The 13,832-nt window shown below is 44.3% G+C and overlaps 1 protein-coding gene across 4 annotated transcripts in view; it reads right to left on the bottom strand.

The window, feature by feature from the left end:
- Positions 1 to 13,832, bottom strand: part of LOC132142775 (type II inositol 3,4-bisphosphate 4-phosphatase-like) — a 124,885-nt gene that overhangs the window by 33,567 nt on the left and 77,486 nt on the right. For all 4 annotated transcript variants that reach the window (XM_059552885.1, XM_059552887.1, XM_059552888.1 and 1 more), the window contains one exon: positions 11,487 to 11,595. In XM_059552885.1, the coding sequence (XP_059408868.1) occupies positions 11,487 to 11,595 (109 nt within the window). The remainder of the gene's footprint in view (positions 1 to 11,486; positions 11,596 to 13,832) is intronic.

Raw genomic sequence — 13,832 nt, 5'->3', positions numbered from 1 at the left:
ATTAGAAGAATGTCCAAACGAAAAGTTCCAGAAAAACATTCCAATATTACATAAATAACATTACCAACATTCCACCAATATATAAATTAACCAGAAGACTCTGCACTGATTCTATTAATGTTTGTTGGAAGAACGTTTGTTCTTAACTTTTAGAGAACCTCGCCAGAACGTTCGCAGTTAGCTGAGATGTCGTCAAAGTGCACAAATCCACACGAAAACACTCATTCGAAGCACCTGGAAGGAGACAATTGTCTTTGTGCAGCGAGCAAATCGACTGCTGAACGTCAGAACAATCTAGTCATGCCGACATGCACAAATTAAAGGCAAATAAAGTGCTTGTGGACTGCTGTGGATGTTAAAGAGAAATAAATGCTCAGGTTCGGAGGTGGCCTTAAGGAACCGGAGAAATGGATATTGATTGGTTCTCACACAGCAAGCCAATTAAAGCCATTGTAGCTGCATATTACATCGCTCCCTAGCCGCCTTCCCAGCCTCGCTCTCCAGGCACAAGAGAAGACAGATGGCTCTTTCATTTTGCTCTCAGTGTCCGTTTCCCCAGCACGCTTTTTTTTTTCTGTGATACATTAATAAAGGCCAAGAATCATGTCTGTCCTATTATATTTGTCTTTTAATCAAAGAAAATTCTAAAAGGTTGCTTTCCAGGAAAGTCTGGGTGGAAGCGTGAATGAATATGAGTGTGTTCATGAGGTCATCTCTCGTTGTCCATTAAACTGCACAAAGTGTTTCATTCATATACGAGTTCTACTGCACAGTTTTTCATTGTTGCATGTTGTGTAAATGCCCCTTTTTATGTGCAAAGTGTTAAAAAACATCCAAGAATGGAAAATAAATTATCATTTTGTCATTATTTGTACACTTTTGTATCTTTTCAAAGCTTTTTCTTCAATGAAACACAAAAGGAGAAATTTTGTAGAATGCACCTGGTTGCTCTTTTCCATTGACTACAACAAATGAGGACTGATGCGTTTAAGCTTTAAAATAGACTTAAAAGAACCACAAAGATCTGTTCTTTTGAGTCAGATCTTTACAATGAATCAAATGATTCAGTTCAGAACGATTCACACACACGAATTGGACTGATCTGGTTCATTTTTTAGCTGTTTCTCACACAAAGCTAGGACTTCAGTAGACTTGGATCATGGTGCACTGTAACGACTGGGTGAAGGAGTGGCAGGAAGCAAGTGCGAGATTAATGAGATTTAATGAAGACAACAAGAAAATACAAAACTGAGACACAAATAGCGCTGGGAGAACGCACAGTCCAAGATGGTGGTGAGGAATGATGAATCCGGAAGGCGGAGGTGAGTTGGCAGCAGGAGAGGCTGACACAGGAACTGCGGGGAAGCGAGCCGAAGGTAAGTGGTGTTGCTTGGTGGTGGGTTGTGTAGAGTGGACGGGGTTCCGGGGAGACAATTTTATATCCAACGCAGGAACACACAAGAAAGCAAGGCATATGTTACAAACATAAAACAATGCTCTCACGAACACAAGACGCTAGACAAGCCAATATATAGGGATTGTCACAGTGTCTGGGTTGTGTTCCCTGGGTTTCCACTAGGTGTCCTCCTTTCTCACGGTGTCTGTCTCCTTATCACTTCCTGTTCCCTTATTTGGTCACCTTCCTGCTGTTTAGTAATTGATTGTTCCCCACCTGTCTCCTGTTCCCTCATTATCCTTCTGTGTATTTATACCCGGTCTGTCTGAGTCTGTGTCAGGGAGTCCTTGTTTAATGTTCATGTTAAACCTGTTGTCTTGCCCTTGCTGTGTGTTCTTATCTGTTTTGGTTTATGTTTGGATTCTCTGGTTTTGACCCTGCCTGGACTGTTTACCCTTTGGATTTGCCCTTTAATAAAGTCACATACCTGCACTTGGATCTCTCCCGTGGTTCTTTGTAACACCGATCGTGACAGAAGGACTCCGTCACACTGAGATCCAGCGGTATGTCTTTTTCCCGTTCCCCAGCCAAAATGGCGGAGCGGAGAGCTAAGTATCTCTGGCTGATCGCCCTCCGCCAAGAGGGCAATGAGGTGGGTGCCCTGGCACAGGTGTTCTGGTCCCTGGCCGAGGGTATGGGATACAACGATGCGGCCCTGAAGGATTATTTCAACAGCGGGCTGGATGATCCAGTTTCTCAGGAGGAGATGGGGCATTTAGAGACACTGGAATTCTGGGAATTCGTGTACTTCTTGCAGCATAGGCTTCCGTGGGATGCCCCAGCCACTCCTGTCTCTTCCGCCAAGATGGCCGCGAACCCAGCGCCAATGCCCAAGCCTGTCACCAACCCAGATTCATGGCCCAAGATGGCCGCCAGCCCAGCGCCACAGCACAAGATGGCCTCCAGCCCAGCGCCACAGCACAAGCTGGCCGACTCAATGCCTGAGTCTCCAGACAAGGTGCCACTGACTCGCCATCATAGAGGGCGTAGGAGGAGACAGGCGTCTACCGTTCCTCAAAGCCCGGAGAATGTTCCCGAGCGGACCGCAGCCGTCCAGGACATTCCCGAGGCGGTGCCCGAGGCTGTTCCGGAGGCCGAGGCGGTGCCCGATGCCGTTCCGGAGGCCGAGGCGGTGCCTGATGCCGCTCCGGAGGCCGAGGCGGTGCCCGATGCCGTTCCGGAGGCCGAGGCGGTGTCCGATGCCGTTCCGGAGGCCGAGGCGGTGCCCGATGCTCTTCCGGAGGCCGAGGCGGTGCCCGATGCCTTTCCGGAGGCCGAGGCGGTGCCCGATGCCATTCCGGAGGCCGAGGCGGTGCCCGATGCCGTTCCGGAGGCCGAGGCGGTGCCCGATGCCGTTCCGGAGGCCGAGGCGGTGCCCGATGCCGTTCCGGAGACCGAGGCGGTGCCCGATGCCGAGGCGGTGCCCGATGCCGTTCCGGAGGCCGAGGCGGTGCCCGATGCCGTTCCGGAGGCCGAGGCGGTGCCCGATGCCGTTCCGGAGGCCGAGGCGGTGCCCGATGCCGTTCCGGAGGCCGAGGCGGTGCCCGATGCCGAGGCGGTGCCCGATGCCGTTCCGGAGGCCGAGGCGGTGTCCGATGCCGAGGCGGTGCCCGATGCCGTTCCGGAGGCCGAGGCGGTGCCCGAGGCTGTTCCTGATGCGGTGCCCGAGGCCGCTCCCGATGCGGTGCCCGAGGCCGTTACCGAGGCGGTGCCCGAGGCCGTTACCGAGGCGGTGCCCGAGGCTGTTCCAGAGGCGGTGCCTGAAGCCGAGGCATCTCACGTCTCCACAAGCAGTCCTAAGCCAAGTCAGGTGCCCATTGACTCTCCAGAGTCGAGTCAAGTTCCTGTTGACCTTCCAGAGTCGAGTCAGGTGACTGTTGAATTTTCAGAGTTGAGTGAGGTTCCGGTTGACCTTCCAGAGGCTAGTCAGGTGCTTGTGGACCCTCCAGATTCAGGGTTAGTCACCGTTGACCTTCCAGAGTTAGGGCTAGTCACCGATGACCCTCCAGAGTCAGGACTAGTCACCGATGACCATCCAGAGTCAGGGCCAGTCACTGATGACATTCCAGAGCCAGGGCTAGGTACCATGGACTTTCCAGAGACAAGGCTATTCATCGTGGACCTTTCAGAGTCAGGTCAAGTCACTGGGTGGCCTTCTGCTCCACCCTGTTGGACTCCGGCATCGACCACAGGGGCGTGGTGGTCTTCTGCTCCGCCCTGGGGGGCTTCCGTCCTGACCACACGGTTGTGGTGGTCTTCTGCTCCGCCCTGGGGGGCTTCCGCCTTGACCACACGGCTGTGGTGGTCTTCTGCTCCGCCCTGGGGGGCGCCACATGATGTCCTTATGGATTTCTGTTTTGTGTTTCTTGGTTTCTGTTATATTTTTGTCTGTTCCCCTCAGTGAGTCTGGCCCTCCGTCCCTCCCCCTGAGCCTCCACCTGTCCGCCTCCCTCCTGGTCTGTGTCATGTCTTGTCGTGGAGCGTCTGGGAGCCGCTCCGTAGAGGGGGGGTCCTGTCACAGTGTCTGGGTTGTGTTCCCTGGGTTTCCACTAGGTGTCCTCCTTTCTCACGGTGTCTGTCTCCTTATCACTTCCTGTTCCCTTATTTGGTCACCTTCCTGCTGTTTAGTAATTGATTGTTCCCCACCTGTCTCCTGTTCCCTCATTATCCTTCTGTGTATTTATACCCGGTCTGTCTGAGTCTGTGTCAGGGAGTCCTTGTTTAATGTTCATGTTAAACCTGTTGTCTTGCCCTTGCTGTGTGTTCTTATCTGTTTTGGTTTATGTTTGGATTCTCTGGTTTTGACCCTGCCTGGACTGTTTACCCTTTGGATTTGCCCTTTAATAAAGTCACATACCTGCACTTGGATCTCTCCCGTGGTTCTTTGTAACACCGATCGTGACAGGGATGAGTAATGAGTGACAGCTGTTGCTGATGACAATTAACGGAGACGCCCACAAACTAATCAGTGCTGACGCGTAACACACAGACTTCACCCACAAAGTGCAAAACCCAGAGATCACGGTTTACCAACCGTGACATGCACAAGTCAAATAAAAGCTTTCAATTAATTTTTTTGGTGGCTTTTGAAGCATAAAAGTCCTCAGTCCCTCATATTGTGAAAATCTCATACACCATTGTAATGACATAATAGAGAGTAGCTAACTCTTGGTCTGAACTTTCTCTTAACAAGCAACTTTAACTTTATATGCTAATTCATTGCAGCACATTTTTTAACAGTATTTTCTTTTAAAGAACTACAGGACTCACTTGCTTTTGAGGCATAAAAATGGAAAATCTGAGCATGAAGTAAAACATTAGCCAAGTCGAAAAAGAAACAAAATGAGGTCCATATCAGTCTGGATTAATGTGTAGTGCAAACGCTCTTTCAGAAATTGATTTCTCTCTGGTAGAAATGGCAAATGTCCTTGCATCGTATCATTGAGGCGCTCCACTGATAAATCTTGCCACCACTGGAGGCTGAAAACTTTTTCTAATTTCTTTGTACTAGTATTCCTCTGTCGGTCTGACTCAGTAACATAAAAACCCAGGCAGTGTAAAAAAAATAATTGGACTTTGCTTGGTTTTTAATGAGTCTGTTCTCAGAGGGATGAGAGAAGTACATCTCAAATGATAAAAAAATGGACACATTCACATGACCGACCTCATGACGTTGAACTCATCCCCCCCCCCCCACACACACAAAAAAAGCCAGCTTTGATCATTCACAAAGTACAAAAATGCACATAACTGAATAAGAGAAACTTGAGGAGCTCTTTACTGATGGAAATACCGAGGGGGCTGAGATAACATGACATGCTTTTCCTTCTTCAGAGGGCTGAAATGCTTGGTGTGACGGTTTGGACAGACAAACCACTTCAATGACAGTCAAGACAGGCTTTCTAATTAAACATCTCTGTGAGGACAAAACGAACTGAAGATGAAGGAGAAAGAGTGGGAGACGGACGACTGAGGCTGAAAGAGATGGTCACAATTCATTTCAGAGCACCAAACATGTCAGGAGAGACTCCAGAGCCAATGGGATCCAACTGGGAAAATATTAGACTCTGAAATTATTATAAAGTCATTAAGGACCACTGTTACTGTACAGTATATTCCACCAACAGCTTGGAACTTATCCTTTCACAACAATTTAAAGCCGAACTTGTGGCTGAAAGTGAACACTTATTACTCTTCATGACAGTACAATCATTGCACATTCAGACTTGAAAAGTGGTTTTTAGCCCAAATTATGACAGATTTCAAGGAAGACTTCTGCTAAAAAGACTAGATAAAGGCCATGTACTATAGTAACAACCTAGACCACATCAGCAATCACATCTTAAAATCCATTTAGTAACATGTAAACAACCAACGGTGCTTGGTAAGTTACTTACAAATTGTAGTCTTTTACAGATTTTAAATTACAGGGAAAACATTGAAGTTAGTAACTTCTAATCTATTACATTACACATTTTAAGTAATATAATCCGACTGCTTTTTGATTACTTTTGACCCAACTAATTCATCACATTGATTTAATTAGAAAAAATATTGTACCAATATTGATATAAAAATACAAAGAGAAAGAAAATATATTCCATTTGTTGTTATTAACAACATGCATTAAACATTAGAATACACAGAGGTTTTCCAAACTGGGGGTTGTGAGGTTAATGAAAAGCTAATAATTAATTAAGTTATAAAAATTTTAAATTAAAAGAAATAATTTTAAAATAACAACAATCATAAAATAAAACACTTCCTAGAAATATGAAATTTTTATTCATTATAAATATTTACTTAACCTTTATAACAATTATAAAGTAATATAATTCAAATAAACACTTCGGAATCCACACAGCAATGTTAACGACCAATTAATACTCACTAGCAACTGCATAGCAACACAAGAAAACAACCACCTAGCAACACCCAGTATGCCCTAGTAACACCCTAGAAAACACCTCAGAAAACTTTCAAATTCCCATAGCAACACATTACTGTACAACACACTGAGAAGCACTTAGCAAACACCTCCACCATCCTCAGAATCTGCACACACACAAACACCCAACACACTTTCTTCTTACAACCCACTAGCAACCACATAAGAATAAGATATAAGATAAAACAATTTAAAGGACGAGTTAATTAATACATTTTGATATAATTGATGACACAATTACACACACACACACATATATATATATATATATATGTGTGTGTGTGTGTATGTGTGTGTGTGTTTTATGTTTTTAATGTACATGTACTGTAAGTTTCAATGTCCATTCTCCTCCAGAAAGTGTTTCTTAACTTATTTCTTGTTAAAGGTATAGTTCACCCAAAAATCAAAATTATGTCATTATTAACTCACCCTCATGTCGTTCCAAACCAGTAAGACCTCCATGAGGTGTTCATCTTCAGTTCTCTCTTCACAGCAGTTCAGTCAGTGTACTGTTTGAGTAAATGAATTATCCGGGATATTGGTTTGTTTGAACTCAGAGGGAGTGTCAGACACATTAAAAAAGTTAACAGCTTAAATCATTTGTGGATTAATGCTTATTAGAGATGTGAACCGTTTCAAACGATTCAGTTCGATTTGGTGAACTGGTTCAAGAAGATCCGGTTACATTGAATGATTCGTTCGCGAGCCGGATATCACAAACTGCTTTGTTTTGAACTTTCTCTCAGAACAGACACGGAATCAGAATCAGAATCAGAAAGAGCTTTATTGCCAAGTATGCTTGCGCATACAAGGAATTTGTTTTAGTGACATAAGCTTCCAGTAAACAGACACACAACAACACACAGAAAGAAAAAAAAAAAAAAAAAAAAAAAAAAAAAAAAAAAATTACGGGAGAATTACAAATTGGCAAATAAATAAGTGTATAAACAATTGTGCTATAAATGATAATGGAATAGGATCGAGTGAGATGCAGGAATGTTCTAGGATGGAGGGGTAACAAATAAATATAAGGATATTGCACATTTTTGCATAAGCATAAGTTTAAGTGGGAAACATTTAACTGTTCATGAGGTAGATTGCCTGGGGGAAGAAACTATTCTTGTGCCTTGCTGTTCTTGTATTTGCGGCTCTGAGGCGCCGGCCAGATGGCAAAAGTTCAAAGATGGGGTGACTAGGATGTGAGGGATCCAGAGTGATTTTCTGAGTCCTTTTCCTCACTCTGGATGTGTACAGTTCTTGGAGGGTGGGCAGGGGAGCACCAATAATCCTTTCAGCAGTCCGAACAGTTCTCTGTAGTCTTCTGATATCTGATTTTGTAGCTGAACCAAACCAGACAGTAATTGAAGTACACAGGACTGACTCAATGACGGCTGAGTAGAACTGTTTCAGCAGCTCCTGTGGCAGGTTAAACTTCCTCAGCTGGCGAAGGAAGTACAACCTTTGTTGGGCTTTTTTCACAATGGAGCCAATGTGATTGTCCCACTTCAGGTCCTGAGAGATGGTGGTTCCCAGGAATCTGAATGACTCCACTGCAGCCACAGTGCTGTTCATGATGGTGAGTGGGGAAAGTGCAGGGGGGTTTCTCCTAAAGTCCACAGTCATCTCCACTGTTTTGAGCGTGTTCAGCTCCAGGTTGTTAAGACTGCACCAGACAGCCAGCTGCTCAACCTCCTGTCTGTAAGCAGACTCGTCACCGTCCTGGATGAGGCCGATGACTGTAGTGTCGTCTGCAAACTTCAGGAGCTTGACAGAGGGGTCTTTAGAGGTGCAGTCGTTGGTGTACATGGAGAAGAGCAGAGGGGAGAGAACACATCCCTGAGGGGCACCAGTGTTGGTGGAGCAGCTGTTTGACATGAATTTCCCCAGTCTCACTAACTGTTGCCTATCTGTCAGAAAGCTGGTGATCCACTGACAGATAGAGCTAGGAACAGAGAGCTGGGTCAGTTTGGTCTGGAGGGTTGTTGGGATGATGGTGTTGAAAGCCGAACTAAAGTCCACAAACAGGATCCTCACATAAGTCCCTGTTTTGTCCAGATGTTGCAGGATGAAGTGCAATGCCATGTTGATTGCATCATCCACGGACCTGTTTGCTCGGTACGCAAACTGCAGGGGGTCCAGTAAGGGTCCAGTGATGTCCTTCAGATAAGCCAGAACCAGTTTTTCAAACGACTTCATGACGACAGACGTTAGAGCCACAGGTCTGTAGTCGTTAAGTCCTGTTATCTTGGGTTTCTTTGGAATGGGGATTATGGTGGAGCGTTTGAAGCAGGAAGGCACTTCACACAACTCCAGAGATCTGTTGAAGATCTGTGAAAAGATGGGGGCCAGCTGGTCAGCACAGATTTTCAGACAGGCTGGTGTAACGCCATCTGGGCCTGGTGCTTTTCTTCTTTTGTTTTTCTTGAAGACCTGGCGCACATCATCTTCACAGATTTGAAGAGCAGGAGGTATGGAGAGGGGGATTGCAGGAGGTGTTAATGGTTGTGCAGGGAGATGGTCAGAGTGGGTGTTGGGGGTTTCAAATCTACAATAAAACTCATTCAGGTCGTTAGCAAGTCGTTGATTAGCCTCAGTGCAAGGGGATGGTGTCTTGTAGTTTGTGATGGCTCTCAGTCCTCTCCAAACTGAAGTAGAGTCGTTGGAAGTAAACTGGTCTTCCAACTTTTTAGCATAGGTCTTTTTAGCCGCTCTAATCTCTTTGTTCAGTGTGTTCCTGGCCTGATTGTACAAGACCCTGTCCCCATTTCTGTAGGCATCCTCTTTGGCCTGACGAAGGTGTCTGAGTTTTACTGTAAACCATGGCTTATCATTGTTGAATGTTAAATAAGTCCTGGTAGGAATGCATATATCCTCACAGAAACTAATATAGGATGTTACAGTCTCTGTGAGTTCGTCCAGATCGGTGGTAGCAGCTTCAAAAACGCTCCAGTCTGTGATGTCAAAACAAGATTGTAAATCCTGCTCTGTTTCGCTGGTCCATCTCTTCACAGTCTTTACTACAGGTTTAGCAGATTTAAGTTTCTGCTTGTAGGTCGGTATAAGATGAACCAGACAGTGATCAGAACGTCCCAAAGCTGCTCGTGGAACAGAGTGATATGCATCCTTTATTGTGGTGTAACAGTGATCCAGTATATTACTGTCTCTGGTGGGACAGGTAACATGCTGTCTGTATTTTGGCAGTTCACGGGAGAGATTGGCTTTATTAAAGTCCCCAAGAATGATTAAAACAGAGTCCGGGTGTTGTTGTTCTGTGTCTGTGATCTGATCAGCGAGTTTCTGTAAAGCTGAGCTCACATGTGCTTGAGGTGGAATGTAAACACTGACCAGAATGAGCGAGTGAAACTCCCGCGGCGAATAGAACGGCTTGCAGTTGATAAACTGCGTTTCTAGATCAGGACAGCACATCTTCTTTAACACAGTTACATCTGTACACCACCGTTCATTGATGTAAAAGCATGTCCCGCCGCCGCGCGATTTCCCCGTTGATTCTGCGTCGCGATCCGCTCTAAACAGCTGAAAGTCCGGCAGATGGAGTGCGCTGTCCGGTATGGCGTCATTCAGCCAGGTTTCCGTGAAACACAGAGCAGCAGAGTGAGAGAAATCCTTATTTGTCCGAGAGAGCAAAAGGAGTTCGTCCGTTTTGTTGGGTAGAGAGCGGAGATTTGCGAGATGGATGCTAGGCAACGGCGTTCGAAATCCGCGCTTCCTGAGTCTGACGAGCGCTCCCGCTCGCTTTCCCCGTCTGCGCGTCCTGAAGCGCTTGATCAGCGCCGCTGCTCCTCCGATAACAATGTTCAGTAAAACGTCTGTATAATAGAAATCCGGAAAAATATCATGTGGTGTGTTCTGCCGAATGTTCAGCAGTTCATCCCTGGTGAAACTGATCGTGTTTGTTAAACAAAAAACAGGAAAAACGAACAAAAACAGTACAAACACTGGAGAGCCAAGCACTGAAGCAGCCATGTGCGGCGCCATCTTGCAAAGGGAATCCATGAGGTGGGAAGAGAAGAGAAGAGAAGACAATGCTGAATAAAGTCGTAGTTTTTGCTATTTTAGGACCAAAATGTATTTTCAATGCTTCAAAATATTCTAACTGACCCTCTGAGGTCACATGGACTACTTTGATGATGTTTTTCTTACCTTTCTGGACATGGACAGTATACTGTACACAGTTTCAATGGAGGGACTGAGAGCTCTCGGACTAAATCTAATGTATCTTAAACTGTGTTCAGAAGATGAATGGAGGTCTTACAGTTTGGAACAACATGAGGGTGAGTCATTAATGACATCATTTTGATTTTTGGGTGAACTATCCCTTTAAGTTTGTAGTTGTGTAGGATATGATAGTGTGTGGGAACATGAAATCCTGGATAAACTGTAAGTCCAGACTTCATTCAGCATTAATGATGGATTAGGGCTCACACTCACTTCTCAAGTAGAATAATAAAAAAAAACTCAATCATTCATCGGAATAATCTGGATTTGACCGGATTAACACATTGATCAATTTAAAGAGCCTTAATGAGGGAAAATAGGCTATTTGAGCCTAATGCAAAAACATCATCAACATTTACTTCAAAATGATAACATGTGCATGGATTTGAGTTCTGCTTCCGAATGACGCAACCTTTGCACAATTCCCTAGAAATCAGTCTAAATGTGCTGCAGCTCACGCAGCTTATTTCTCTCAGCAAAATAATCGATTTACACGTTCATTTGCCTCAGTGCAAGATTTTGAGACTCACCGCCATCAATATATAATATATTTATGTTGTTTTATAATGCTTTGGAGCTTAACAGCTTGTGGTCTCAAAATAATATTCTTCAAAATATCATTTTTTTTTGTTTCACAGAGGATAGACATGGATGACAAGGATTGAATGAATTTATAATATCTCATTAAACGAAAAAATCTCCTCGGTGGTCTCATGTTGACAAATTAATCTTGTATAAAACCGTATCCATGCAAATGACAAACAACATATTCTGAATTAAAAGGCAATCTTCTCTACAGAAGGAAGCTGGCGCAGAAGAGACACATATGAACATATGGAGACTGACCTCTTCTTCTCGGTTTCATATTTGCTGAGTAGTTTCTGCAAGCCTCCGTTCTTGAAGCCTTGCGAATGGGCTGCCGGAGCTCCTACTGTGACCACATCATAGAAGGAATCTACAGAGGAAACATCAACAAACATCCTTCAACAGGCCTTACAAATCACAAACAAGCCCACAGCACACGGTTTATGTCTATATTCTGTCTTGTTTTATGTGCTTCCTGTTGTTTTGTGAATACATCCAAACAGCTTGTTCCACCTCCAGCTCTCTGAGGCTCTGAAGAACTGCGAAACGTCTATTGAACAGGATTCAGTGTGGAACGACAAGCTGTTTAGACATACACAACCTGCGCAACAGAATTATACTGAATATCTGCCGTGATCATGTAGAAGTGTTTCATGACAGAAAAACCACAAACTAGACAGTAGTATACGCTTCAACTTAAGAAAAAACCCCTGCATTTAATAGATAATTTTCCGGTTATCACATAGTATTTACAGAATTGACACAATTTACATTAAACAACAATATATTAAGTACCCATCCATCCATCCATCTATCTATCACCCATCCATCGATCCATCCTCCCACCCATCCACCCGTACGTCCATCCATCCATCCATCCATCCATCCATCCATCCATCCAGTTTTCTGACAAAACAATATTTTAAACAAAGCAACGAGATTCATTCAGATCTGGCAGTTTTTGTTGAAAAAATGATTTACACAAAATATTTGCAATGGCTCTATGGATGTTTTATTTTTACACCTATATCTACACCAATTGGGGCCCATTTTCATGATGATGCCTATGGGGAAAACAGGAAATTTCTTCAATGTAGATATATGCAAGGTCAGCCAATCGGCTCTGTGGGAAGTGAGTGCAACACATTAAATGGCAAATAATGATCCAGGCCCCTTCAAACGCTCTGACCCCTGAGCGCCGGGATCATGAAACCCGCCTGCGCTATGGCCGTTTCGTTCCCCCGCTAATGACGACGAGGTTCTCGTGCAACGACTTCCATCCCACCCTCGTGCTCTCACCGCTCCCCTGCCGCTTCAGGAGCATCTAATTGGCTGTTTCACAACAGTGTACCCACACGATGAATACAGTGGCATATATACGGGCCAGGATCATCCGTCATGCATGGCCCAATTTGGAGGTGATTTGTGCAAGTTCCTGCAGTCTCTATAAATGGAGGTTCTGATTCAAGGGGTTCAGGCACCTGTGTACAGTATCTCCATGGCGGAGACCAATTGTTTGCAGAGGCTTAGAAATTGTAGTAGGGCTGTCAATTTAACAAGGTAATTTAGTGCAAGATAATTTTAATTCTATATCGTATGAAAAATATAGAAACAATTAAATGGGCCTATTAAAGTATTTAATTATTAAAAATTAAAATATTATTAAATAAATTATTAAATATTTATTATTTTAATATTAAAATTATATCCGTGTATATCGTGTATATGTATATCCGTCACTCCTATTTTCCTTCTCTGCTAATGTCTCCACTGCTAAAATGACATACTACCATAACAAAATTAACAATTTGTCTAACTCTCGCATGCTTTTTAAAACATTTTCCTCACTTCTTTGTCCTCCTCCTCCACCTCCTGCTTCATCTCTAATAGCTGACGACTTTGCAACGTTTTTCATTAATAAAATTAAACACATTAGTGCACAATTTTCCACACCACAATCAGTCAAGCTCAAATCACCAGCAAACATACACTCTTTTACATCCTTCTCTTCACCCTCTGAAGCAGAAGTCTCCAAACTCATTCTTTCTAATCACCCTACTACTTGCCCGCTTGATCCTATTCCATCTCATCTCCTTCAAGCCATTTCTCCTGCAGTTGTACCTGCACTCACTCACATCATCAACACATCCCTCCACACTGGTGTTTTTCCCTCATCATTTAGACAGGCACGTATAACTCCACTACTTAAGAAACCCAACCTCAACCCATCTCTTTTAGAGAACTACAGACCAGTTTCCCTTCTTCCTGTCATTGCAAAAACACTTGAACGAGCTGTGTTCAACCAAGTCTCTACATTTCTCACACACAACAACCTCCTTGACAGCAACCAATCTGGCTTCAGAAGTGGACATTCAACTGAGACGGCCTTGCTCTCAGTTGTTGAAGCTCTAAGACTGGAAAGAGCAGAATCCAAATCTTCAGTACTTATCCTGCTTGATCTGTCCGCTGCTTTTGACACGGTTAACCACCAGATCCTCCTATCAACCCTACTGGCAAAAGGCATCTCAGGAACCACACTTCAATGGTTTGAGTCTTACCTATCAGATAGGTCCTTCAAAGTATCTTGGAGAGGTGAGGTGTCCAAAT

The sequence above is a fragment of the Carassius carassius genome, chromosome 6 (assembly GCF_963082965.1).
Source record: "Carassius carassius chromosome 6, fCarCar2.1, whole genome shotgun sequence".
Taxonomy (NCBI): domain Eukaryota; kingdom Metazoa; phylum Chordata; class Actinopteri; order Cypriniformes; family Cyprinidae; genus Carassius; species Carassius carassius.
Note: the sequence above shows the minus strand (reverse complement) of the source record. Positions and strands in the feature narration are given on the sequence as shown.